Source organism: Microcaecilia unicolor, chromosome 3 (assembly GCF_901765095.1).
Source record: "Microcaecilia unicolor chromosome 3, aMicUni1.1, whole genome shotgun sequence".
NCBI lineage: Eukaryota > Metazoa > Chordata > Amphibia > Gymnophiona > Siphonopidae > Microcaecilia > Microcaecilia unicolor.
The window spans coordinates 27,092,575-27,117,274 of record NC_044033.1 but is presented as its reverse complement, the minus strand read 5'-3'; the positions used below and the strand labels follow the sequence as shown (position 1 = coordinate 27,117,274).

At 42.5% G+C, this 24,700-nt stretch overlaps 1 protein-coding gene across 1 annotated transcript in view; it reads left to right on the top strand.

The window, feature by feature from the left end:
• Positions 1-24,700, top strand: part of THADA (THADA armadillo repeat containing) — a 649,870-nt gene that overhangs the window by 186,160 nt on the left and 439,010 nt on the right. Inside the window, 2 exon segments of the mRNA XM_030195792.1 lie at positions 16,214-16,346; positions 23,265-23,387. Of these exon segments, the coding sequence (XP_030051652.1) occupies positions 16,214-16,346; positions 23,265-23,387 (256 nt within the window).

Below are 24,700 nucleotides of genomic sequence, written 5' to 3'. Positions count from 1 at the left end.
ATGAGAGGATGAATACGCTGGAGTGGGCTTTGAGGGCAACTCCAGCAGTTGGAACATAAGGATAGGGCCAGGCGAACTTCTATAGTCTACGTCCCAGAAACGCCACAGAAAGACCATAATCAAGTATATAATATCACATTCATTGTTGATTTAATCATGAATTGATAATGATTGTGACTATTGGGCAGACTGGATGGACCGATCCAGTTTTTATCTGCTGTCATTTACTATTAATCCTCTCTGCTTCCGGGCTGATGGCAGACCTCAGCTCCGGCACATACAGGCTGGGCTGTTTTGCTATTTTCTTTGGTGCTCCGCATCACACTGGCTCGGCCCTGACTCGTCTGGATTCACCGCTCCTGTCATCGCGGGCTCCTCCCCTCTTCCCTCTGCTAGCCAATCTGGTGCCTCCTTTCCCTTGTCTCCTACGTACACTACACGGCTTCACTGCCAGCTGCCACGGAGTCAGCTTCAGAACGTTGGAGGTGCGAATTATTATATTAGATATATATATATATATATATATATATATAATCGCATATCAAGTAAAATGAGTTTATCTTGTTGGGCAGACTGGATGGACCGTACAGGTCTTTATCTGCTGTCACTTACTATATTACTATGTTACTATGTACTGTCTCTGATCGAGCAGGTGCTGGTAAGTATCCTCCCAGGACATTCTCTGGTTGAACAGATGCAGAGATCAGGGCTGAATCAGGAGGATCAGATCGTACTTCCACTGCCCTTCTGTTCTTTGCCTTCTGTGCAAGAGAACCCTTTCATTGAAAAACCATTCTTTGCAAAGTTATTGGGGAAAAGAGGGGGGGAAAATAAAGAAATAGTCTTGTGGCTTGGATGCACCAGGTCTTCTTTGAGTTTCAGATGTCTGGTGAAGAGGTGGAGCTACTTGTTCTTTTCAACTGGAGCTCTCTCTGATATTTCTCCTCAGGTGAATTCACCCCACCCTGTAGCAACCAGATGAGCTACAGTAGGATTCTTCAGATTGGAAGGACTCTGCTTCTGGGTTCTCCTGAGATATTCTTGGGGAAAGAAGAGGATGAGGAGGGCATAGGCTATTGTACCCCCAACAAATTTAGGTGGAGATAATCTTTGTTCTCTGAGGGGAAAGTCTTGTTTTTTTTTTTTTTTTTTAAGACTTCTTGAAAAGATTGCTTGTCGTCAGAGATGTAGGAAGTAGCGTAAGAATAGGTTCTCTGACTGCACACATTTATACCTGATCATTTTTGCAGATGCTTTTCCCTAGTTAACGGTGTATACTTTTGAATATGCAAAAGTAAGTTCGTAGTTCTGACCCCATCCTCAGGAACATTTGCAAAGGATTAATATGTGCAAAGGAGCCAACTTTTCAAAACGATAGGGGGTGCTAAACCCAATGGAAATGACTCCTCCCTCGACACAAGCAATGAGTTTTCTCAAATTTTAAGGGTGCTCAGGCACCCACAGAGCTGGCTGTTATGAATACGTGTATAAAATAAAATGTGTACTGTTGTATTCTAGTGTAATAACTCAGTAATTTTTGTGCTTTGAATATTATTTTTCCTTTCACACTATAACTTTTCAGATGGTACTACTTGTTTGGTAGCTAGAGCACCAGGCATGTGCTGTAGTGCTAGTTACAGCACAGGCTTCTGTTTAATCTTCTGCCCTCCCCAACCCAATAGAATGTTCCACACACTCATGCAGTTGGGGAGAGAAGAAGTGAAGGCCACGCAGAGATGAGAAAATATTCCCTTTATTACTTACCAAGCAAGAATAGAGACTATGTTTCTTTTCTTATGAGAGAGTTACAACAAAGCTGCACAGGGGTGCTATCTCTGAGTATGTCTCTAATTTTGTCTAGTCACCTATCACGTTTTATACTCTTCTACCACTATACAACTCTAACAGTTTGTTAGCATTATCTACGACCACAATGTAGATAATTATTAGTTCAGACCACACTGGTCAAGATTATTGGTAAGGGCTAAAGCAATATCATACTGATTAGCATGTTCCATTTCGCCAGCAACCATTGATCTGTGTTCCAGTCATTATATCTGAAAAAGCCCCTAACCACATTCTTTAGTAAACACCTTGCATGGAAAATTGCTTCATGTTCCTCTTCCTCTGTCACCAGAGCTCATGAGCCTCTGGGTCACACAGAGGCCATAATTATTAGGTCAAGCTGACAGCTTCAGGCCTCTGGAACTGGATTGGGTAAGGCCTAGATAGGTTCATTATATACACTTCTCAGGAGCTACTCAAATTTGTATTTGATTATCAAGCCTTCTGAACAATTCCAGATGGCTTTTCCAGAGCGACACTAATGTTTTCCAAGAATTAAACATAAAAACCTCAATTTGCTTTGCCTTTTGTTTTTCTTAAAACTGGAATTGCTCATAAAAGATTTAACTGTTCATTGTTGCATCACTGTGCCCTTGTATACAGTGACAACTATTTCTTGGCAGGTTATATTCTCTAATTTGGAATACAAATTAAATGAGTATCATCATTCAAGTCACTAAGATAACTGTGCCATTTTTAATTATGGATTTTATTACTTCAGAGAAATTGGCATACGCAGATGTGCCTTTCAATTTTACTATAAGATATAAACAGCCAGAAGGATTTAACTGTAAACTGATGGTTTCCAGGATTTCCATGAAGAAACAAAGTTGACTCTCCAAATCTGATTGGAATTCAAGAAAGCTCCATTAAGTTACTGTGCATTTAATAAATTTAGGGCTCCTTTTACTAAGGTGCACTAATGGCTTTAACGTGCACTAATGATTAGCGCATGCTAAATGCTAAGAGGCCCATATGAATAAAATAAGCTTTCTTAGCATTTAGCTTGTGCTAAATCCATTAGCGCAAAAATCACAGAGTAGGGATTAGACAATGATTATGCAAAAAAATAAAAAAAAGAGTCCCAGAAAAATATAGCAATCTCTGTATTTATTGAAGGGAAGTTCAGAAAAAGACTCGACATGGAGCCATGTTTCGGCGGATGACCGTCTGCCTTAGTAGTCGTATAATCAGTAACCCTTATCAGTAACCTTGAACAGCAGAGCGTTCTTATGTCAAGGTCAATGAGAACCGCTATTATAGCAAACCAAGCAAAAAAGCTAACGAGCTAAGTTCAGTTGCAAAAAAAAATATCATGTCGGTGTCTAATCCGTACTCTGTGGTTTTTGCTTACACTTCCGTAGGGGTTGTTCAAATCCATTAGCACACTTTTAAGAAGCCATATGCTATTTAGCTCACAAATGACATATAAACACTCATATAAAGCCATTTCAGAAAGAAGTACATTTTACTTTGGGGACACTGACAGAGGGTTTCAACTTATGATGAACGATGACACCTAGATCCTTTTCCTGGTCAGTGACTCCTATTGTGGAACCTTGCATCACGTAACTATAGTAAGGGTTCATCTTTCCCACATGCATCACTTTGCATTTGATAACATTGAATGTCATCTGCCAGTTGGATGCCCAGTCTCCCAGGCTCATAAGGTCCTCTTGTAATTTTTGACAATCCTCTTGCGATTTAATGACTTTGAATAACTTTGTGTCATCGGCAAATTTAATTACCTCACTAGTTACTCCCATCTCTAGATCATTTATAAATATGTTAAAAAGCAATGGTCCCAGCACAAACCCCTGAGGAACCCCATATTTTTACACTTCTCCATTGAGAATACTGACCATTTAACCCTACTCTTGTTTTCTATCTTTTAACCAGTTTTTAATTCACAATAGAACACTACCTCCTATCCCATGTGTTGGATTATTTGTAGTAAATAATTAGCAGATTTTAGTACACACAGCTTCAGCTTTAGAAATGTTAATTTCTTTCTTCATCTCTCTCTCATTCACCCCTGAATAATTCACTGCTGAGTCACTTTAAAGTTGAAGTAACAAAACATCTGTTTACTACTACTACTACTATTTAGCATTTCTATAGCGCTACAAGGCATACGCAGCGCTGTACAAACATAGAAGAAAGACAGTCCCTGCTCAAAGAGCTTACAATCTAATAGACAAAAAATAAATAAAGTAAGCAAATCAAATCAATTAATGTGAACGGGAAGGAAGAGAGGAGGGTAGGTGGAGGCGAGTGGTTACGAGTCAAAAGCAATGTTAAAGAGGTGGGTTTTCAGTCTAGATTTAAAGGTGGCCAAGGATGGGGCAAGACGTAGGGGCTCAGGAAGTTTATTCCAGGCGTAGGGTGCAGCGAGACAGAAGGCGCGAAGTCTGGAGTTGGCAGTACTGGAGAAGGGAACAGATAAGAAGGATTTATCCATGGAGCGGAGTGCACGGGAAGGGGTGTAGGGAAGGACGAGTGTGGAGAGATACTGGGGAGCAGCAGAGTGAGTACATTTATAGGTTAGTAGAAGAAGTTTGAACAGGATGCGAAAACGGATAGGGAGCCAGTGAAGGGTCTTGAGGAGAGGGGTAGTATGAGTAAAGCGACCCTGGCGGAAGATGAGACGGGCAGCAGAGTTTTGAACCGACTGGAGAGGGGAGAGGTGACTAAGTGGGAGGCCAGCAAGAAGCAGATTGCAGTAGTCTAAACGAGAGGTGACAAGGGTGTGGATGAGGGTTTTGGTAGAGTGCTCGGAAAGAAAGGGGCGGATTTTACGGATGTTGTAAAGAAAGAAACGACAGGTCTTGGCGGACTGCTGGATATGAGCAGAGAAGGAGAGAGAAGAGTCAAAGATGACCCCAAGGTTTCGAGCTGAGGAGACAGGGAGAATGAGAGAGCCATCAACAGAAATAGAAAACGGGGGGAGCGGGGAGGTGGGTTTGGGGGGGAAAATGAGAAGCTCGGTTTTGGTCATATTTAATTTCAGGTGGCGTTGAGACATCCAGGCAGCAATGTCAGACAAGCACGCTGAAACTTTGGTTTGGATGCAAGGTGAGATATCAGGGGTAGAAAGGTAGATTTGGGAGTCATCAGCATAGAGGTGGTAGGAAAAGCCATGGGATGAGATTAATGAACCAAGGGAAGAAGTGTAGATAGAAAAGAGGAGGGGACCAAGAACAGAACCCTGGGGTACGCCGACAGGCAGAGGGATAGAAGTAGAAGAGGATCCACCAGAGTGAACACTAAAGGTGCGGAGGGAGAGGTAGGAAGAGAACCAGGAAAGGACAGAGCCCTGGAATCCAAGTGAGGACAGGGTATCGAGAAGTATGCTGTGATCGACAGTGTCAAAAGCAGCGGAAAGATCAAGAAGAATGAGGATGGAATACTGACCTCTGGATTTAGCCAGTAATAGGTCATTGGAGACTTTAGTAAGCGCAGTTTCGGTTGAGTGGAGAGGGCGAAAACCAGATTGTAATGGGTCAAGAATAGCATGTGAGGAGAGAAAATCAAGGCAGCGGCGGTGAACAGCACGCTCAAGTAATTTGGAGAGAAAAGGAAGGAGGGAGATGGGTCGGTAATTAGAGGGACAAGTAGGGTCAAGTGAAGGCTTCTTAAGGAGAGGTGTGACCACAGCATGTTTAAAGGCAGCAGGGACAGTCGCAGTGGAAAGTGAGAGGTTGAGAATGTGACAGATAAAAGGAATAAGAGTAGGAGAGATGGCATTAAGAAGGTGGGTGGGAATGGGATCAGAGGAACAGGTGGTACATTTTGAGGAAGAAAGGAGAAGTGTAGTTTCCTCAATAGTAACTTCAGGAAAGGAGGAAAGGGAATGAGGGGAAGGAGAGAGAGGGGAACGGACTAGTGGAGGGAGAGCTGGTGAGGTAGAGAAAGCAAGGTTTATCTTTTGAACCTTGTTGTGAAAGAATTCAGCAAGGGTCTGAGGAGATAGTGAAGGGGGAGTTGGGGGAGGGGGCACCTTGAGGAGAGAGTTCAATGTGGTGAAGAGAAGTCGAGGATTAGAGCCAAGAGAGTTGGTCAGTTGGATATAATAATCCTGTTTGGCACGTAAAAGAGCAGATTGGAAGGAGGTCAGCATGAACTTAAAGTGTAAGAAATCAGCAAGGGCCCGAGATTTCCGCCAGAGGCGTTCGGCGGAGCGGGTACAGGAACGTAGGTAGCGGATATTAGAAGTCAGCCAAGGTTGGGGTTTAGTACGCCTTACAGGGCGGGTCATCAAAGGTGCAAGAGTGTCTAAGGCAGAGGATAGAGTATTGTTGTAAGAAGAAACAGCCTCGTTGACAGACGTGGATGGTGCCACAGTAGAGAGGAGGTTTGAAACATGGGAGGATAGAGATGAAGGGTCAATGTCGTGAAGATTCCTAGATAAATTAGATAGGATAGGACGGGACTGGGAGGGAGGAGATTTAAGTGTGAAAGTTATAAGATGGTGATCAGAGAGGGGAAGATCGGAGGCAAGGAAACTAGAGGGTGAACAGTTGGAGGAGAAGATGAGATCTAGACAGTGACCATTTTGATGAGTGGGGGAGGTGGAGCATAGTTGGAGATTAAAGGACAACGTTAAAGCGAGTAACTTGGAAATATAAGAGTTGGAAGGATCATTAGCAGGAATATTAAAGTCACCAAGGATGAGAGAGGGGGAGGAAGGATCATGGAAGAAGGCAAGCCAGGCATCAAAGTCACTGAGAAAGGATGAAAGGGACTTATCAGGGGGACGATAAATGACCGCTATTCGAAGAGGCAGAGGAGAGAAAAGGCGGATAGAGTGGACTTCAAAGGAGGAAAAACAGTGAGATTGAGGTGGAAGAAGGGGTTGAAATCTGGAGGAGGGAGAGAGAAGTAGTCCAACACCGCCCCCACGGCCAGCAGGGCGAGGAGTATGTGAAAATAGATAACCACCATGGCACAGGGCTGCGACTGAAGCAGAGTCATCAGGGCAGAGCCAGGTTTCTGTTTACTCACAGTTTGCAGTTAGATTATAATCAGACAGGCTTATATATACATTTTACTATACATTTGTATTATCAGCTCCTTCCATGTGCTTAGATGGTAATGGATGCTCACACCACCATAGATCCTCTCAGGTTAGGAGAGATCATGAGCTCCATGTGCTCCATGTGCTGCATCTGCTGCATCTGCTGTATCTAACCCCCACAGGAAGTTGCATAGCAGTGTGACCTCTCTAAGTAATTCACATCAGAGGTCACAGAGTAATCACAGAGAAATAATAGGTGACAGGCAATGCATGTAAAATACAATTACATTCCAACAAACCCCTTCTCATGCATAACTGTCATGCAATTATTTATTCATACAAAGTCCAAGCTTTATACGCAGATTCACAAAATGTTCTCTGGGTAACGGTTTGGTCATGATGTCAGCTGTCATCTCACTGGTGTGACAATAGTGTAGACTGATGACCCCTTCTTTCGCCAACTCTCGCACGTTGTGGTATTTCGTTGCGATGTGCTTGGTACGTGACTGAACCTTGTCATTCTGTGACAGTCGGATGCAGCTCTGATTATCTTCCATTATCTGGATTGGTCTCTTTTCAGCTATTCCGAAATCCAGCAAAAGTTTTTCAATCCACATCAGTTCTCTGCACGCTTCCGATACGGCCACGTATTCAGCTTCTGTAGAAGACAAACTCACAATACTTTGTTTATGACTGGCCCATGAAATGTGTACATTTCCATACATAAACAAATATCCACTTGTGGATTTATAATCAGAATGATCCCCTGCCCAATCTGAATCACAGTAACATATTAGTTTTGGATTACTATTGGCTGAAATCTTTAATTTACAATCAATGGTACCCTTTAAATACCTTACCATCCTTTTAACTGCAGTCCAATCTGATTTGGTAGGTGAGCTGACCCTTCTGCTCAAAATTCCTACTGCATTTGCTATATCAGCCCTGTATGTGGTAGTTAGATATAAAAGCTTACCTATGGCTGATCTATATTGGATGTTATCTGGTAATGGTTCTCTTACTGTTTCATCCTTCAGAAAATCAGTGATCATGGGAGTGCTTACAACTTGGGCATCTTCCATACCTAAACTTTCAATAAGCTCATTTATTTTCTGCTTCTGGCTTAGAAGATAAGAACCATCATTTTGTTTCTCAATTTCTATACCAAGATAGTATGACACATTACCAAGTTCTTTTATCTCAACATTCTGGTTTAAACACTTTACAATGTCCTTGTACTCTTGCTCACTTTTGCTTGCAATGAGCAGATCATCAACAAAAGCTAAAATGTATGCATATTGTCCATTTGTGCACCTAGTGTACAAACATTTATCTGCTTCACCTTGCTTAAATCCTAAATTTGTCAATATTTCATGCAATTTTTCATTCCAACATTTTGCACTTTGCTTTAATCCATAAAGACCTTTGTTTAATTTACACACTAGCTGTCTTTGTTTTGTATTTATGAAACCTGTTGGTTGTTCCATGTACAAGTCTTCAGTTATATCTCCGTGAAGAAACGCTGTTTTCACATCAATGTGGTTGACTTGCATGCCTTTTGAGACTGCAATGCTCAGAAGTGTTCTTATTGTCGTGTGTTTCACTACAGGTGCAAACACTTCATCAAAATCTTCTCCATATTTTTGAAGATAACCCTTTGCCACTAATCTGGCTTTATACCTTTCCACTTTTCCTTGTGCATTCCTTTTTAACTTGAATACCCATTTGCATCCTATAGCTTTCTTGCCAGGAGGTAATTTTGTAAGAATCCAAGTATTATTTTTATCCAATGCATCAATTTCTTCTTGTGCAGCTTTATGCCATTCAGCAGCTTCTTCTGCTGGCATTTTCTCAATCTCATCCCATGTTAAGGGCTCTTGAGCTTCTGCTGACTTTGTTAGGTAAGACAGTCTTGGGGGTGGAACACCTTTGTTTTCCCTGGATGAGCGTCTGACAACAGGTTGGTCCGACCTTTCTGCATCCTCTAAATCTGAGAGTCCTTCTCCAATTGATTCCCCTTCTCCAACTGTACTGTCTTCTTCAATGATCCTTTCTGTGTCTGCTTCCTCTGCCTGTTCCTCGTTAGATACAGATGAGTTGCTTTCAGACATCTGCCTTGGTATGGCATTTATATACACTGGCATGTCTATTATGGTTCTAGTTTCATATTCTGGATGATAAGGCTCATCTGGGATAATCCAGCCTTTATCAACCCTTTTGTTTTCATCAAAATATGTAACATGTCTTATGCCAACAATGCCAGTTTTCAGATTCAAAATTCTATATCCTTTGTGTCCTGGAGCATAGCCAACTAAAATGCCCCTTTCTGTTGTGGAATCCAGCTTATGCCTTCTTTGCTTTGGTATATGAGCATATGCTGTACTTCCAAATGTTCTTATGTGTGACAGGTTTGGCTTCCTACCATGCCATGTCTCATGTGGTGTGCGCTCAGCGCCTTTAGTTGGCATTCTGTTTTGTAGGTACACTGCTGTGAGAATGGCTTCCCCCCATAGTCTTTTAGGGAGATTGCTATCTGACAGCATACATCTGGTCATTTCCACAAGTGACCTAAATTTTCTCTCTGCAACAGAATTTTGCTCTGGTGTATAAGCTACTGTTGTGATATGCTGAATGCCTTCTTGTTCTAGAAATGTGCGCATGCTTTGTGAAGTGAACTCACCACCATTGTCGGTCTGAAGAACCTTTGGTTTTCTTTCAAATTTATTGCTCACCATGGCTACGAATTTCTTCAGCATGTCTGTGACTTGACTTTTTTCTTTCAGCAAATAGGCCACACAGTATCTAGAGAAATCATCCAAGAATATTAGCACAAATCTGTTATTTCCCAATGATGGGATATTAAACGGTCCACATAAGTCACTGTGTATTAAGTCCAGCACTTTATTACTCCTATTTCCTGTGTATGCAGGAAATGAGGGTCTCACACCTTTTTGAGTAACACAGTCTATGCATTTCTCCATTTTACCAGCATCTGCACTTATCTGAATGCCGGTGGCCAGTTGCTTACTGTAAAGATCCTGGATCACCTTAGAATCACGATGTCCCAGGCGGCGGTGCCAGATTTCCAGACTACATTTACCATCATTCTTCCTTACTTGCGCCAGATGTGAGGCTTCACCTGAAATGTTCAGCTTATAAACATCATTATGCATAAAAGCTTCAGCATACACTTCATCATTTTTAGAGATTGTGCACTTACTGTTTTCAAAATGAATCACAAATCCCTTCTTATCTAATGTAGATACACTAAGCATATTGCAAACTGCTTGGGGAATATACAAGACATCACTTACAGGAATTTCTTTAACTTCATTAGACACTTTGCATTTTAAGAATCCAATACCTTTTGCTTGGATCTTAGCAGTCCCTGCGTTTGCAGTTTTAAGAATACCTTCCTCTGGACACATTTCCTGAAAGAAATCCTTAGAATTGGTTAAATGGCATGTACTCCCTGAATCCAAAATCCAAGTACTTTCATTTGAATTATTATTTACCATAGTCAAAGATTTTTCTGCCATTAGAAAGCCCTTGTGTTTATCTTTGTCCTTCATACATTTCCTGGTTTGAAAATTCTTTAGTTCCATTGGCTTAGGTGAGCTAGAGGGAGTGTTTTGTGTTTCCTTACACCATTTAGATACATGTTTCTCCTTTCCACATGAGTAGCAAATCAGCTTGCCCTTGGGTGGAGTTTTCCCATAGCTCCGCCTTCCTCTGTTCTTTGCCAAGAAATTTGTTTCATTTCTCTCTGACTTGCTTTGAGAACACATCTCCTCAGAATCATTTATTATGCATTCCTGCCTTAGTTTTGATGTTGCCTGTTCAAAAGATTGCCCTTCAATGGCCTCATTTACAGACCTAAAAACATCAAACTTCTTTGATAGTGAGGTAAAAAGAAATGCTCTTTTCAATGCATCACACATGGGAATTCCAGAAAGTTCTAGCTTTTGAAATGAAGACATAAGATGCATAATGTGATCATTACATTTACTTTTATCCCTTAATTTGGTTTCATTCAACTCTGCCAACCAAATTGGTTGCTGCTTTGCATATGTAGTTGCATACATAGTTCTCAGTTTATATAAAATGTCCTTTGGTGTATCTTTTCCCTCCACTAATATGGCTTGTTTCTCTGAGAGAGCTTCCAAAAGCATGCACTTCACATAATAGTTTGCATTGTCCCATTCAGCCATATTTTCAGCTGTTCTGTCTTGGTCTAAGCATATATCTAATCTTTTTGCTCGAAGGAGACATATGAATCTTAGTTCCCACTGCCGATAATTAAACTCAGTTAATCTAGGCACCTTGAGAGAATAGAACAATGGTGAATTTCTTCCCTCAGCCATTTTCTTAGCCTTCTGTCTGCTGTGTGGGGGGAGAGAGAGACAGACTGAATCTTTCCTTTAAAACTTAAGAGAAAAATGTGGCCTTTTTTTTTTTCTGCCTGGTAATATTTCTCTTCTTTTTCAATTCCTGAGCCTGGGCCCATAACCCTTTTGTTGGATTATTTGTAGTAAATAATTAGCAGATTTTAGTACACACAGCTTCAGCTTTAGAAATGTTAATTTCTTTCTTCATCTCTCTCTCATTCACCCCTGAATAATTCACTGCTGAGTCACTTTAAAGTTGAAGTAACAAAACATCTGTTTACTCACAGTTTGCAGTTAGATTATAATCAGACAGGCTTATATATACATTTTACTATACATTTGTATTATCAGCTCCTTCCATGTGCTTAGATGGTAATGGATGCTCACACCACCATAGATCCTCTCAGGTTAGGAGAGATCATGAGCTCCATGTGCTCCATGTGCTGCATCTGCTGCATCTGCTGTATCTAACCCCCACAGGAAGTTGCATAGCAGTGTGACCTCTCTAAGTAATTCACATCAGAGGTCACAGAGTAATCACAGAGAAATAATAGGTGACAGGCAATGCATGTAAAATACAATTACATTCCAACACCATGACTCTCCAATTTCCTCAGGAGTCTTTCATGAGGTACTTTGTCAAACGCCTTTTGAAAATCTAGATACACAATGGGGCTCATTTTCAAAGCACTTAGACTTACAAAGTTCCATAGGTTACTATGGAACTTTGTAAGTCTAAGTGCTTTGAAAATACGCCTCAATATCAACCGGCTCACCTTTATCCACATGTTTGTTCACCCCTTCAAAGAAATGTCGTAGACTGGTGAGGCAAGATTTCCCTTCACTAAATCCATGTTGGCTTTGTCTCATTAATCCATGCTTTTAGATATACTCTGTAATTTTGTTCTTTATAATAGTCTCTACTGTTTTGCCCAGCACTGACATCAGGCTCGCCAGTCTATAATTTCTCAGATCACATCTGAAACTTTGTAAGTCTAAGTGCTTTGAAAATGAGCCCCATGGTCTACTATGGTCTCTATTGCAACTTCGCTGTCGTGATACCCCTATCTTCCCTGTTTTGGTGATATCTTTGAAAGATACCTTGTTTCCGATCCATACGCTTTTGAACGACTGTCGGCCTTCTCTTAGTTTCTAGTTTAAAAGCTGCTCTATCTCCTTTATAAATTCTGATGCCAGCAGTCTCATTTTACCCTTATCATTCCGGAATAGGCTCCACCTTCTCTAGAATGTTGCCCAGTTCCTTAGAAATCTAAAACCCTCCTCCCTGCACCATTGCATCATCCATGCATTCAGACTCTGGAGCTCTGCCTGTCTCTTGGACCCTGTGTGTGGAACAGGGAGCACTTCTGAAAATGCTACCCTAGAGGTTCTGGATTAGAGCTTTCTACCTAAGAACTTAAATTTGACTTCCAGAACCTCCCTTCCACGTTTTCCATGCCATTGGTACCCACATGTACTAAGACATCCGGCTCCTCTCCAGCACTATCTAAAGTCCTATCTAGGTGACTTGAGGTCCACCATCTTCACACCAGGCAGGCAAGTGACCAGGCGATCTTTATGTCCACCAGCCACCAAGCTATCTACATGCCTAAGGATCGAATCACCAACTACAACAGCTATTCTAACCCTTCCCTCCTGGGCAGAAGCCCCTGGAGACATATCCTCTTTGCAAGGGAATATTGCTTCCCCTAGTGTGCTGGTCCTTGCTAAAGGATTACTTCCAGCTTCACCAGGGTGATGCTCTCCTTTTAGAAGACCTCCCTCTAAGGCAGCACAGGGGCTGCCAGACTGGAGGTAGGACTTCTCTACAGCGTCCCTGTAGGCCTCCTCTATGTAACTCTGTCTCCCTCAGTTCCTCCAAGTCTGCTACTCTATCCTGAAGAGAACAGACTCGTTCTCTGAGAGCTAGGAGCTCTTTGTGTCAAGAACACACATGCAACCTCTCACCAACTGGGAGATAATCATACATGTGACACTCAGTGCAAAAGGCTGGATAGCACCCCTCTTGCTGCTGGACTGCTGTCTGTATCTTAGTATTAAAGAGTTGTTTAATTTAAACTTCTGAAGATACTGGGGATAACAGATTAATATAACGATTAAGATTATATGGTATAATATGTAATTTATTTAGTATTTGCTTTTCAGAAACTAAATGTAATTAAAACTGTAATGAAAACTCTTGTTCTAATTAGAATAATTGACTATAAATGATGAGTTGAGCTTAGGGGTGGGTGGGAGCTGGGGAGGGGATGGGAATGAGGAAACTTCAAACAGCCCAGAACACAGCAGCCAGACTCATCTTTGGAAAACCAAAATATGAAAGGGCAACACCACTACGAGAGAAACTACACTGGCTTCCACTTAAGGAACGCGTCACTTTTAAGGTATGCACATTAGTCCACAAGATCATTCACGGTGAAGCCCCAGCCTACATGTCCGAGTTGATAGACCTACCACCCAGAAATGCTAAAAGATCATCCCGAACATACCTCAACCTCCACTTCCCTAATTGCAAGGGCGTGAAATACAAGACGCTACACGCGTCAACCTTTTCTCACATGAGCACGCAGCTTTGCAATACACTGCCGCGCAACTTAAGAACGATTTATGAACAAGCTTCCTTCCGCAAACAATTGAAGACCCATCTGTTTGAAACAATTTACGGAAAGAGCCAAAACACATAGAGTCCACACTCACTGTTCATCAATGCATCATACATCCACTTCTGACCCTCATCCCCCGTAATTCCACATCACTCATACACTTACTCACAGAAATATGTACACCATATGTCTTTGTGTCTTAATACTGCCTTTTAAGCTTCCCATTGTCTCCTTCCAATGTTTCTATGTTGATGTCCCATTGATAAATTCCTAACGATACTTCGATGGTCTCGCATAACTTGTACAATGTAACCCATAACCAAGTTGTAACAATTGTATTTCCATTATTCATATCTTATTGTAAGCCACACTGAGCCTGCAAAGAGGTAGGAAAATGTGGGATACAAATGCAATAAATAAATAAATAAAATAAATAAATGAGGACTGAACTAGGCTCTGTTGTGCCTTCTAGAGTCTGTTAATGCTGTGGCAGAAAATTCAAGTTTTAAAACAAAGGGGAAAAGGGTATGGAGACTAGTTAGTAAAGTTTGCTGCTGCTTTTTTTTTTTTTTTTTAATTCTGTGTTTTTCAATTACCTACAATTCCACTTTTAAACCCAATCTTTAAGTTGCCAAGCACAGAGCAAAATAGTGTCACTTACCCAGAGAAATGCCCTTTTCTCTCAGAACTTCTCAATATATGTGAAAAGGTCTTGTCACCTCTCTTTACATCTTTAGCCATATTTTCTTTTCCTTGTGCCTTCACTAACCATATTTCCCTCTTCGCTTTTTTGAGTTTAATTTGGTAATTTGTTTTTGTGATTCTCTTGTTGCGTTCTTCTTGAACCCATCCCTTTTGCTCTTATTTTTTCAGCTACTTGTTTGGTGAACCATATAGGCTTCCTGTATCTCTTGTTTTTGTTTACTTTCCTTGTATAAAGGTCTTGTTGCCATATTTGTTAGGAAGTTCACATGGGTTTCACTTCTGCAAAATTTCTGAATTACTACAGCTTCAGTAGCTGGAGAACAAGGGCAGTGCTAGGCAGACTCCTATGGTCTGTGCCCTGAAAATGGCAAGGACAAATCAAGATCAAGTATGCATATGTAGTATCACATCATATTTTATCCTATGAATTTATCTTACTTGGGAAGACTGGATGGACCGTTCAGTTGTCATCTACTATGTTACTTAAATGGAATATATAGAGAAATTCAGTCTTATGTGGCAAAAAGATATTTAGTCTGACCTAGGCTGGGATTATAAGCAGCTCTGCACTTATGAGTATTTACTCCCATGCTCAATTATTACATACCTATGAACCCGAGTAGATGCATAGAGCCCAATATTCAACCAACGGTGAGCAATGCTTTGACTGCCCTCTGCTGGCGTTAAACCCGAATGTTGAATGCCAGGCCATTTCTGGCGACTGGCATTGAATATCTGGTATTTTTTGGTCCCTAAAACTTGCCCGATTAAGCCGATATTCAGCGGCTATCTGGTTAAAGATAGGACTGGTAATTTATGCGGTCCAATTTAACTGCTAATCCTATCTGGTCTGGCACTGAATATCCACGCCTAACTGGATAATTCCCGCAAGATAGCCGATTTAATGGTAGGTGCTAACTGCACATGTTTAGTGGCGATAACTGGTTATCTCCCATTGAATATTTGCGGTTAGCCACAAAAATGCTATTTAACTGGTTAGTAGCCGTTTCTGACCGGTTAAATAGCACTGAATATAACATAGTAACATAGTAGATGACAGCAGAAAAAGACCTGCACGGTCCATCCAGTCTGCCCAACAAGATAAACTCATATGTGCTAGTTTTTTGTGTATACCTTACCTTGATTTGTACCTGTCTTTTTCAGGGCACAGACCGTATAAGTCTGCCCAGCACTAGCCCCGCCTCCCAACCGTCTCTGCCACCCATTCAAGGCTAAGCTCCTGAGGATCCCTTCCTTCTGAACAGGATTCCTTTATGTTTATCCCACGCATGTTTGAATTCCGTTACCGTTTTCCTCTCCACCACCTCTCAGGGGGATAGTGCCTACCTGAACTTTACAGGACCTAAATGTTATGCATATTCATTAAAATGAGTAAATTGTTTCACCAGCATTCACCACATTATTGGCCAAAAGTATTTTGCATTAACATTGGGAAAAGTCAACATGAATAATGGGAATGAGTATATTATACAGAAGACACACCACATTTCTTATTATGAGCATATGTTAATCCTGCCATTCTTGAACTGGAGCAATGTGCTTTTAATCATCTGTACTTATATGATGAACTTTTTGTTCGGGGGTACTGATTTATGTATATCTGTTTATTTTAGATGCAGTATTGAGAGTCTGCATTGTCTGCCGAAGCAGTGGTTATGCAATGTGTTAGAGGAAATTAAATCTAGCGATCCATCATCAAAACTGTGTGCAACCAGGCGCAGTGCTGGAATTCCATTCTATATTCAGGTTCTTTAATATGCTGTGTTTGTACTTTTCATATGACCAGCTTTTGTCTTCGTAGCCTGAAGAAATAGTCAATCATTCTTTTGAAACCTTTAAATAACTATCATAACAGATTATTATGTTCACAAATTTTTCCCTAAATATTACTGTTTTATTTGATTTATTACTGCAAGCATCTTTATCATATGTGAAAATAATGAATAATAGATGAAAACAGAAAGGAGCAGATGTATTAATGTTTTCTATTAATTTTATTCTGATGCAAACATTGCTCCAATTTATTATTGAAAATATCTTAATTTCAGTCTGAAAAGCACTGGGGTCAAACTGAAGAAAATTTTACTCTGAAACACCAACTTTGATGCTGTGCATTTGCCCTTTGGACAGCTTTAGGAACATTTGCAGGCCGTTCTTCAGGCTTCCTTTGCTGAACTGTGATTATCAGAATTTTTTCTTTTGTACTTTTTTATGGTGGACACAGATCAGACAAAAATAATTCATGCATAGATCACTACCAGACTGGATTACTATAATTCATAGTAGCCAACCAGCCAAAGGAAAAGGTTCAGCACACTAGCACATACCAACTAGACAGAAACAGTGAGGTGGATAACGAAAGAGAAAAAAGAAAAAAATGCATCACTCTTGCACATATCAACCAGCACCCACCTTGCTATTTCTGTCTGCTCAAATGTTATGGGGCCTACTAAAGAAAGGTCTCTCAGTCTTCAAATGGTGCAAAGTACTGCTCCTTACATCATAAATGGTGCGAAGATCGTGAAGAGCATTAGTTCTTATATTAAATCTGTGTATATTTATTAGCTATTGAGGTTTGTGCCCAACTTAAAATTTTAATTCTGATCTTTAAAGCTCTACATAGAATAAGCATTATATATTTTTATTTATTTTATTTTTGTTACATTTGTACCCCGCGCTTTCCCACTCATGGCAGGCTCAATGCGGCGGGCAATGGAGGGTTAAGTGATTTGCCCAGAGTCACAAGGAGCTGCCTGTGCAGGGAATCGAACTCAGTTCCTCAGTTCCCCAGGACCAAAGTCCACCACCCTAACCACTAGGCCACTCCTCCACGGAATGGCATGGAATGTGCATAACTTACAGTATTCAAATTAGCAAATCAATTGTTAGAAAGCACCTCGAATCAGTACTTGTCCCAAGGAGCTTCAGTTCTCCGAAAACAAGCAAGACACTACTTAACCACATATGAATGACGTCTTCCGATGGAGCCCCGAACGGATGCTATCCAGGAATTTTCTTGAAGCTGCTGGTAGCACCACACCATACATATATGAGTGCCTTCTCGCCTAATATGCAGTCTCAGTTTTTCCATGGAGCAAACCAGTAACGTTTTGACACTGCTCTCCTCAGCACGTCTTTCGTGCTATTTTTGGTGCCTTCCCTTGTGGTACACAAAATCTTCTTTCATTGTTTCTTGATTTGGGTATTTTTTAAAACCCTTTTTTTTAGTTTCTTGGCCTAAGTTTTCTTTATTTTGTGTATGTCTCCATCGGACCTCTTAGGCCTGAGCTCCCGGTCAAATATGTTTTTAATTTAAAAAAGAAAAACAATTCAGCTGTTTGATTTTGCTTCGGCTGTTTTTTCCCCCTATGTCCCATAAAACTCCCAAGTGGGTTTAAGAAGTGTACTAGATGTGGCAAGGTCATGTCTGTGACTGTTACAACTGGTGCTTGCTGTGTCTAGTACCTGATCATAAAGCTTCTAGTTGTCACCTTTGTTCTAAACTACAGAAAAGGACACAAAAGAGTCGAGAGGCCCAGTGTGATTAACTTTTTGTGCTTCATGGTCCAGTCCATTGATATCTGCATTGGAGGTATCTGTCCCCATGGCTGGTGGAACTGCACTATTGTCGATGTGATCTTCTCCTGCCTCAACATCAGGTGCTGGTAGGCACCCATTGGATGTGATACTGAGAATGAGTCAGGATTTGACATCGTCAGCACTGAGGGATCCCGATATGCATCGAGTGAAGTTGGAATATCGATATTGGTTCTGCTCGAAGCACGGTACCAGGAGCTCCAGTTCATCAGTGCCGCTGATACCCAAGAAGTGTTAGTGCCAAGAGTACCGCTCCCTTTCCGTGAAGTCAGTGCCAATGTGCCGGTCTCCTCGATGCCAGGACCAGCCTTCCGATTCAGCTCCATCTTCTTTGCAGGCTGTCACCTTATTGACATTAGCCCCACTTTTGCCAGTGCCTGCCCAGAAAGAGTTGCAGCAGATCTTGGCACAATGACGAAGCCTCGAGGGTGTCGTTGCCAACCCTGGTTGTGCTACAACCGATCCTCTGTGCCCATTTGTCGATGCCAGTGCCTCGATGAGTGCCGGCGTCAGCCTCAGAAGAGGTGGTGCTCTTCTCCATTCCATCAAGAGAAGAAATTCTCCCGCTGACGAGGGAAGGGCCTGTTCCTCCGCTCTCTTGCTCAGTCTGGATGTGAATCCAGTAGACCGAGGTGGACACAACTCAGTCTACTTGAGGAGTATTTCACTGACTCAGACTGCTCCTGGGCATCTGAGGTAAAACCTCTCCCTTGGTCTTTGTCAGTCACCTCTCCACTCAAGGAAAGGAGAAATTCCTCTCCAGAATAACTTCGTCAGTTTTTTGATGGAGATGGCTAAGATCATCCTGTTTGATTTGGAAGTTGAGGACGAAGTCAGGGATGAGTTGGTGGGTGTTCTTGACTATGAGGACCCTCTTAAGGAAGCAGTGACTAATCCTGTACATCATCCTTCATGTGGCACAGATGAAGTATTGGGGGGGCCCTCTGTCTGTGCAGCCAGTATGTATAGAGTTCAAAGACTCCCGGATTTGAGAAGCAACAACTGCCATACCATTCTATGGTGGCTGAATCTGTTCTTAAAAGAGCTAAAAGTTCTAGAACCCATGCCTTAGCATCCCCAGAACGAATTGCTAGAATCTTAGAGTCTTTTGGGAGGAAGATATATCAGGGCTCAATGCTTGTGCCCGTATTCAGTACTATCAGCTTTATGTGAGCATTTATATGCGGAACTTGGTGCACAATGCAGTGGGATTTGTGAGCTTTCTGTCCCCAGATAAGGCAGCAGAGTTCTGTTTGTTAGTAGCCAAGCAGGAGTGTCAGAAGCACTGGGCCTGGGTAGCCTGTGATGCTTTGTGGTGTGGCATCCAAGGTCTCCGAATTAGGTATTGGCATGTGCAGAGTTGCCTAACTGCATGTTTCAGACTTAGAACCACCGGTTCAGGAAAAACTAGTGGACATCCCTTGCTGAGGTGACAATCTTTTGGGGGACAAAATGGAAGAAGTCACTGACTTTATCAAGAAAAGAACTGATACCATGAATTCCCTTGCTTGGCCCACTATTTATGTGGCCTCCACTTCTCAAAGGTTCTCAGATGGAGCCCTAAGGAGATCCTGCTGCTCTCAAAAGCCTGCCCTTCCCAGCAGATACAGGGATCCCTCTCCTGACAGCAGTCCCAGAAGCCCCAGCCAGCTGTCTAGTCAAAGCAAACGACAAGCTTTGGACTAGCTCCAGGAGAGCATGGCTGAAGTAAAAGTGGCCATCCCCAATGTCCTACTGTTGGGTGGAGGGGGGGAGGAGGAATTTTTGCAAATAAGATGGCCACTTGTAACATCCATCTGGTGGGTTCTTCAGATAGACTGGGTGGGGGTGGGGGGGGGGGGGGTTATGTCGTAAATTGGAGACCAAGAGTGCCAAAGTTCAGCTCTCAGGATTAGGAACCCTCCTCCCTTCTACAGGCCTACATGGTCAAGCCTGTACTACTAGGGGAAGAAGGAAAGGCATTCTAGTCCAAGTACTTCCTTGTGCCCAAAAAACTGAGGGGAATTTGTTCTATCCTATACCTAAAGGCCCTGAACAAATATCTGGACAGAGAAAAGTTTAGGATGGTTTCCCTGGGCACCCTATTACCCATGATTCAGGCAAATGATTGACTATGCTTTCTGTACTTAAAGGATGCTTGATCCCACATACAAATATGGCCCAGTCAAGGTAGTATCTCGGGTTTCGAGTAAATTGTCTTGGGGAAAATCCATTGCTATTTTTGGGATAAGCAGCTTAAAATGTATTGAACTTTTTCGGGATCTTGCCAGATATTTGTGACCTGGATTGTTCATTGTTGGAAACAGGATGCTGGGCTTGATGGACCTTTGGTCTGTCCCAGTGTGGCAATACTTATGTACTTATTTAGAAACACCACTACCAGTATCTAGTCCTGTCTTTTGGCCTCGCATCCAGTCCTTCAGTCTTTACCAAGTAACTCACCATAGTCACAGCATAACTACAGTGGTGGAAATAAGTATTTGATCCCTTGCTGATTTTGTAAGTTTGCCCACTGACAAAGACATGAGCAGCCCATAATTGAAGGGTAGGTTATTGGTAACAGTGAGAGATAGCACATCACAAATTAAATCCGGAAAATCACATTGTGGAAAGTATATGAATTTATTTGCATTCTGCAGAGGGAAATAAGTATTTGATCCCCCACCAACCAGTAAGAGATCTGGCCCCTACAGACCAGGTAGATGCTCCAAATCAACTCGTTACCTGCATGACAGACAGCTGTCGGCAATGGTCACCTGTATGAAAGACACCTGTCCACAGACTCATTGAATCAGTCAGACTCTAACCTCTACAAAATGGCCAAGAGCAAGGAGCTGTCTAAGGATGTCAGGGACAAGATCATACACCTGCACAAGGCTGGAATGGGCTACAAAACCATCAGTAAGACGCTGGGCGAGAAGGAGACAACTGTTGGTGCCATAGTAAGAAAATGGAAGAAGTACAAAATGACTGTCAATCGACAAAGATCTGGGGCTCCACGCAAAATCTCACCTCGTGGGGTATCCTTGATCATGAGGAAGGTTAGAAATCAGCCTACAACTACAAGGGGGGAACTTGTCAATGATCTCAAGGCAGCTGGGACTACTGTCACCACGAAAACCATTGGTAACACATTACGACATAACGGATTGCAATCCTGCAGTGCCCGCAAGGTCCCCCTGCTCCGGAAGGCACATGTGACGGCCCGTCTGAAGTTTGCCAGTGAACACCTGGATGATGCCGAGAGTGATTGGGAGAAGGTGCTGTGGTCAGATGAGACAAAAATTGAGCTCTTTGGCATGAACTCAACTCGCCGTGTTTGGAGGAAGAGAAATGCTGCTTATGACCCAAAGAACACCGTCCCCACTGTCAAGCATGGAGGTGGAAATGTTATGTTTTGGGGGTGTTTCTCTGCTAAGGGCACAGGACTACTTCACCGCATCAATGGGAGAATGGATGGGGCCATGTACCGTACAATTCTGAGTGACAACCTCCTTCCCTCCGCCAGGGCCTTAAAAATGGGTCGTGGCTGGGTCTTCCAGCACGACAGTGACCCAAAACATACAGCCAAGGCAACAAAGGAGTGGCTCAGGAAGAAGCACATTAGGGTCATGGAGTGGCCTAGCCAGTCACCAGACCTTAATCCCATTGAAAACTTATGGAGGGAGCTGAAGCTGCGAGTTGCCAAGCGACAGCCCAGAACTCTTAATGATTTAGAGATGATCTGCAAAGAGGAGTGGACCAAAATTCCTCCTGACATGTGTGCAAACCTCATCATCAACTACAGAAGACGTCTGACCGCTGTGCTTGCCAACAAGGGTTTTGCCACCAAGTATTAGGTCTTGTTTGCCAGAGGGATTAAATACTTATTTCCCTCTGCAGAATGCAAATAAATTCATATACTTTCCACAATGTGATTTTCCGGATTTAATTTGTGATGTGCTATCTCTCACTGTTACCAATAACCTACCCTTCAATTATGGGCTGCTCATGTCTTTGTCAGTGGGCAAACTTACAAAATCAGCAAGGGATCAAATACTTATTTCCACCACTGTATGTAGGCTGGGAGTACATGTGTTTCCCTACTTAGATAATTGGCTGGTCAAGAGTACATCCAAGGAAGGAGTCCAGGATTCAATGCAGAGAACCATTAGGGTGTTGGAACTACTAGGGTCCATTATGAACTCCTCATTGCCCCATCTCCTTCCCATTCAGCAATTGGAGTTCATTGGAGCCCTGCTAGACACATTTTAAGCTCAGGCTTTCCTTCCAGATGATGGTCACCATTGCCCTACAGGTCCTGCAGAGCCAGCAGATCACAGCTCCGCAGAGGTTGAGGAGGTTGGGCCACCTGGCTTCCACAGTACTTGTCACACCCATGATGCGTCTACATTTGAGAGAGGCTCAGTGAACCCTAGCTTCCTGTTATCAAGCTTCAGGGAACATAGCGAATGTTGTTTCTGTCACTCCCAATCTGCAAGAATCTCTCTTGTGGTGGATGATTTGGCCCAATCTGGTCAGGGGACTTGAATTCCAAATTCCTCCTCTTCACAAGATTCTAACGACAGAAGCAGCCAACCTGAGCTAGGGATCTCATGTAGATAGGCTTCACACTCGGGGCTACTGGTCTGCTCAGTATAACATAGTAGAGGATGGCACTACCTGGTTAAGTGCTGCTGAATATCAGTGGGTGTTTAGCTGAGCAGGTTAAATCCCTTTGAATATTGGCCCTTCAATTTGTATCTGAGACGATGCCCAAAATCACAAGTAGAAGCAACGATTTTAACCTTGCTTCTCTGGTTCCCAGCCCACTGCTTTAACCTTTAAGCTACTCCTCTGCTCTGTTTAAAGCCAGCTGTGGCATTGAAGTTATATCTGACTATTCAGTGTGGGTCTATATCCAGGTATACTAGTGACTACTTCTAACTGGATAACAACAGGTAGCAACAAAACGGCTTTTCTGATAAGCTTTTTAAAATAACGGGCCTTATATTTTTATGCATGCGAATATGGCAAGTGAAGACCTTTTTTTCTTCTTTTAGTTAGCTCTGTCTTTTCTTTCTCCAGGCTTTATTGGTATCAGAACCAAAAAACAGTAAAGCATGTTTGCTCAATACAACAATGAAGGAATTGATATCTTTGGCCATGCCTTCGAATGAGTTGCACAGTGATGTCAGCACGATTCCACAGGTGATGATAAAGCATATAACATCATTTAAAGCTTATTGCATGCTCTTGGACAAATTATTTGTAATTAGCTTTATATAATTGATTTTATTTTATTTATTGCATTTGTATCCCACATTATCCCACTTTTTTGCAGGCTCAATGTGGCTTACAATATATCATGAATAATGGAGATATGTAAGAAATAAGCATTTAGTATTATAGAAGGATCTTGGGTAACATGATAGTGTTAAAGCCTGATATTAATATAACAAGCAGATCTAAATGTCATTGACTTTTAGATACAAACATACTACCAAGAATTGTAATTTATTGATTATTGGTTAAATCTGTAGAACTAATGCAATTTAACTTGACAGATTTTAGAAAGACAGTAAATTATGTGACAGCACATTGCCAGGACTGGGTGTCATTTACTCAGGAGTTCTAAAGGGACTTAAATTTTATATAAACTAGTGCCAGCGGAGAGGAGACTTAGCGATATACCATCAATTTTTAAATAAGGCTATGAGGAGACCTTGGGATCTACAGACCAATAAGTGATGATTTGTTTCAGGCAGGGGCGTATCTGCGTGGGGCCACAGGGGCCTGGGCCCCCGCAGATTTCGCCCTGGACCCCCCTACCATCGACCCTCTCCACCTCCCCCTCCCGCCCGCCCGCCACCAACCCATCGCCGATCTTTGCTGGCGGGGGACCCCAAGCCCCCGCCAGCCGAAGTCCTCTCTTCCGTGCAGGATGCAAGTTGCAACGCTTCCTGTTCTTCTGAGTCTGACGTCCTGCACGTACAATGTGCAGGACGTGAGACTCAGAATTTGGAACTCAGTCTGATGTCCTGCGCGTTGTACGTGCAGGACGTCAGACTCAGAAGAACAGGAAGCATTGCAACTTGCAGCCTGCATGGAAGAGAAGACCTCGGCTGGCGGGGGGTTGGGGTCCCCCGCCAGCAAAGGTAAGTGACAGCAGCGGGGGAGGGTTGGCGGCGGCGGGAGGGGGTGGAGAGTGTCATTGGTGGCGAGGGGGGGGGGTCTGGCAGTGGCGGGGGGGGGGGGCTAAAATGTGCCCCCTCCCTCTGGCTCTGGCCCCCCCTACCGCCAGAGTCCAGATACGCCCCTGGTTTCAGGTAAAATATAGAACTACAATGTGATGGGGAAAAGTAAACATGGCTTCTGTGAGGGGAAGTCATGTGTCAGCAAGCAAGTGGTTAAGGAGAATATGGTTGATAGATTTGGATTTTCAAAATGCTTTTAACAGCTTTTTTTTTAAACCAAAAGCTGCTAGCTAGATTAAGTTGCTATGATATTCATTATTCATGATT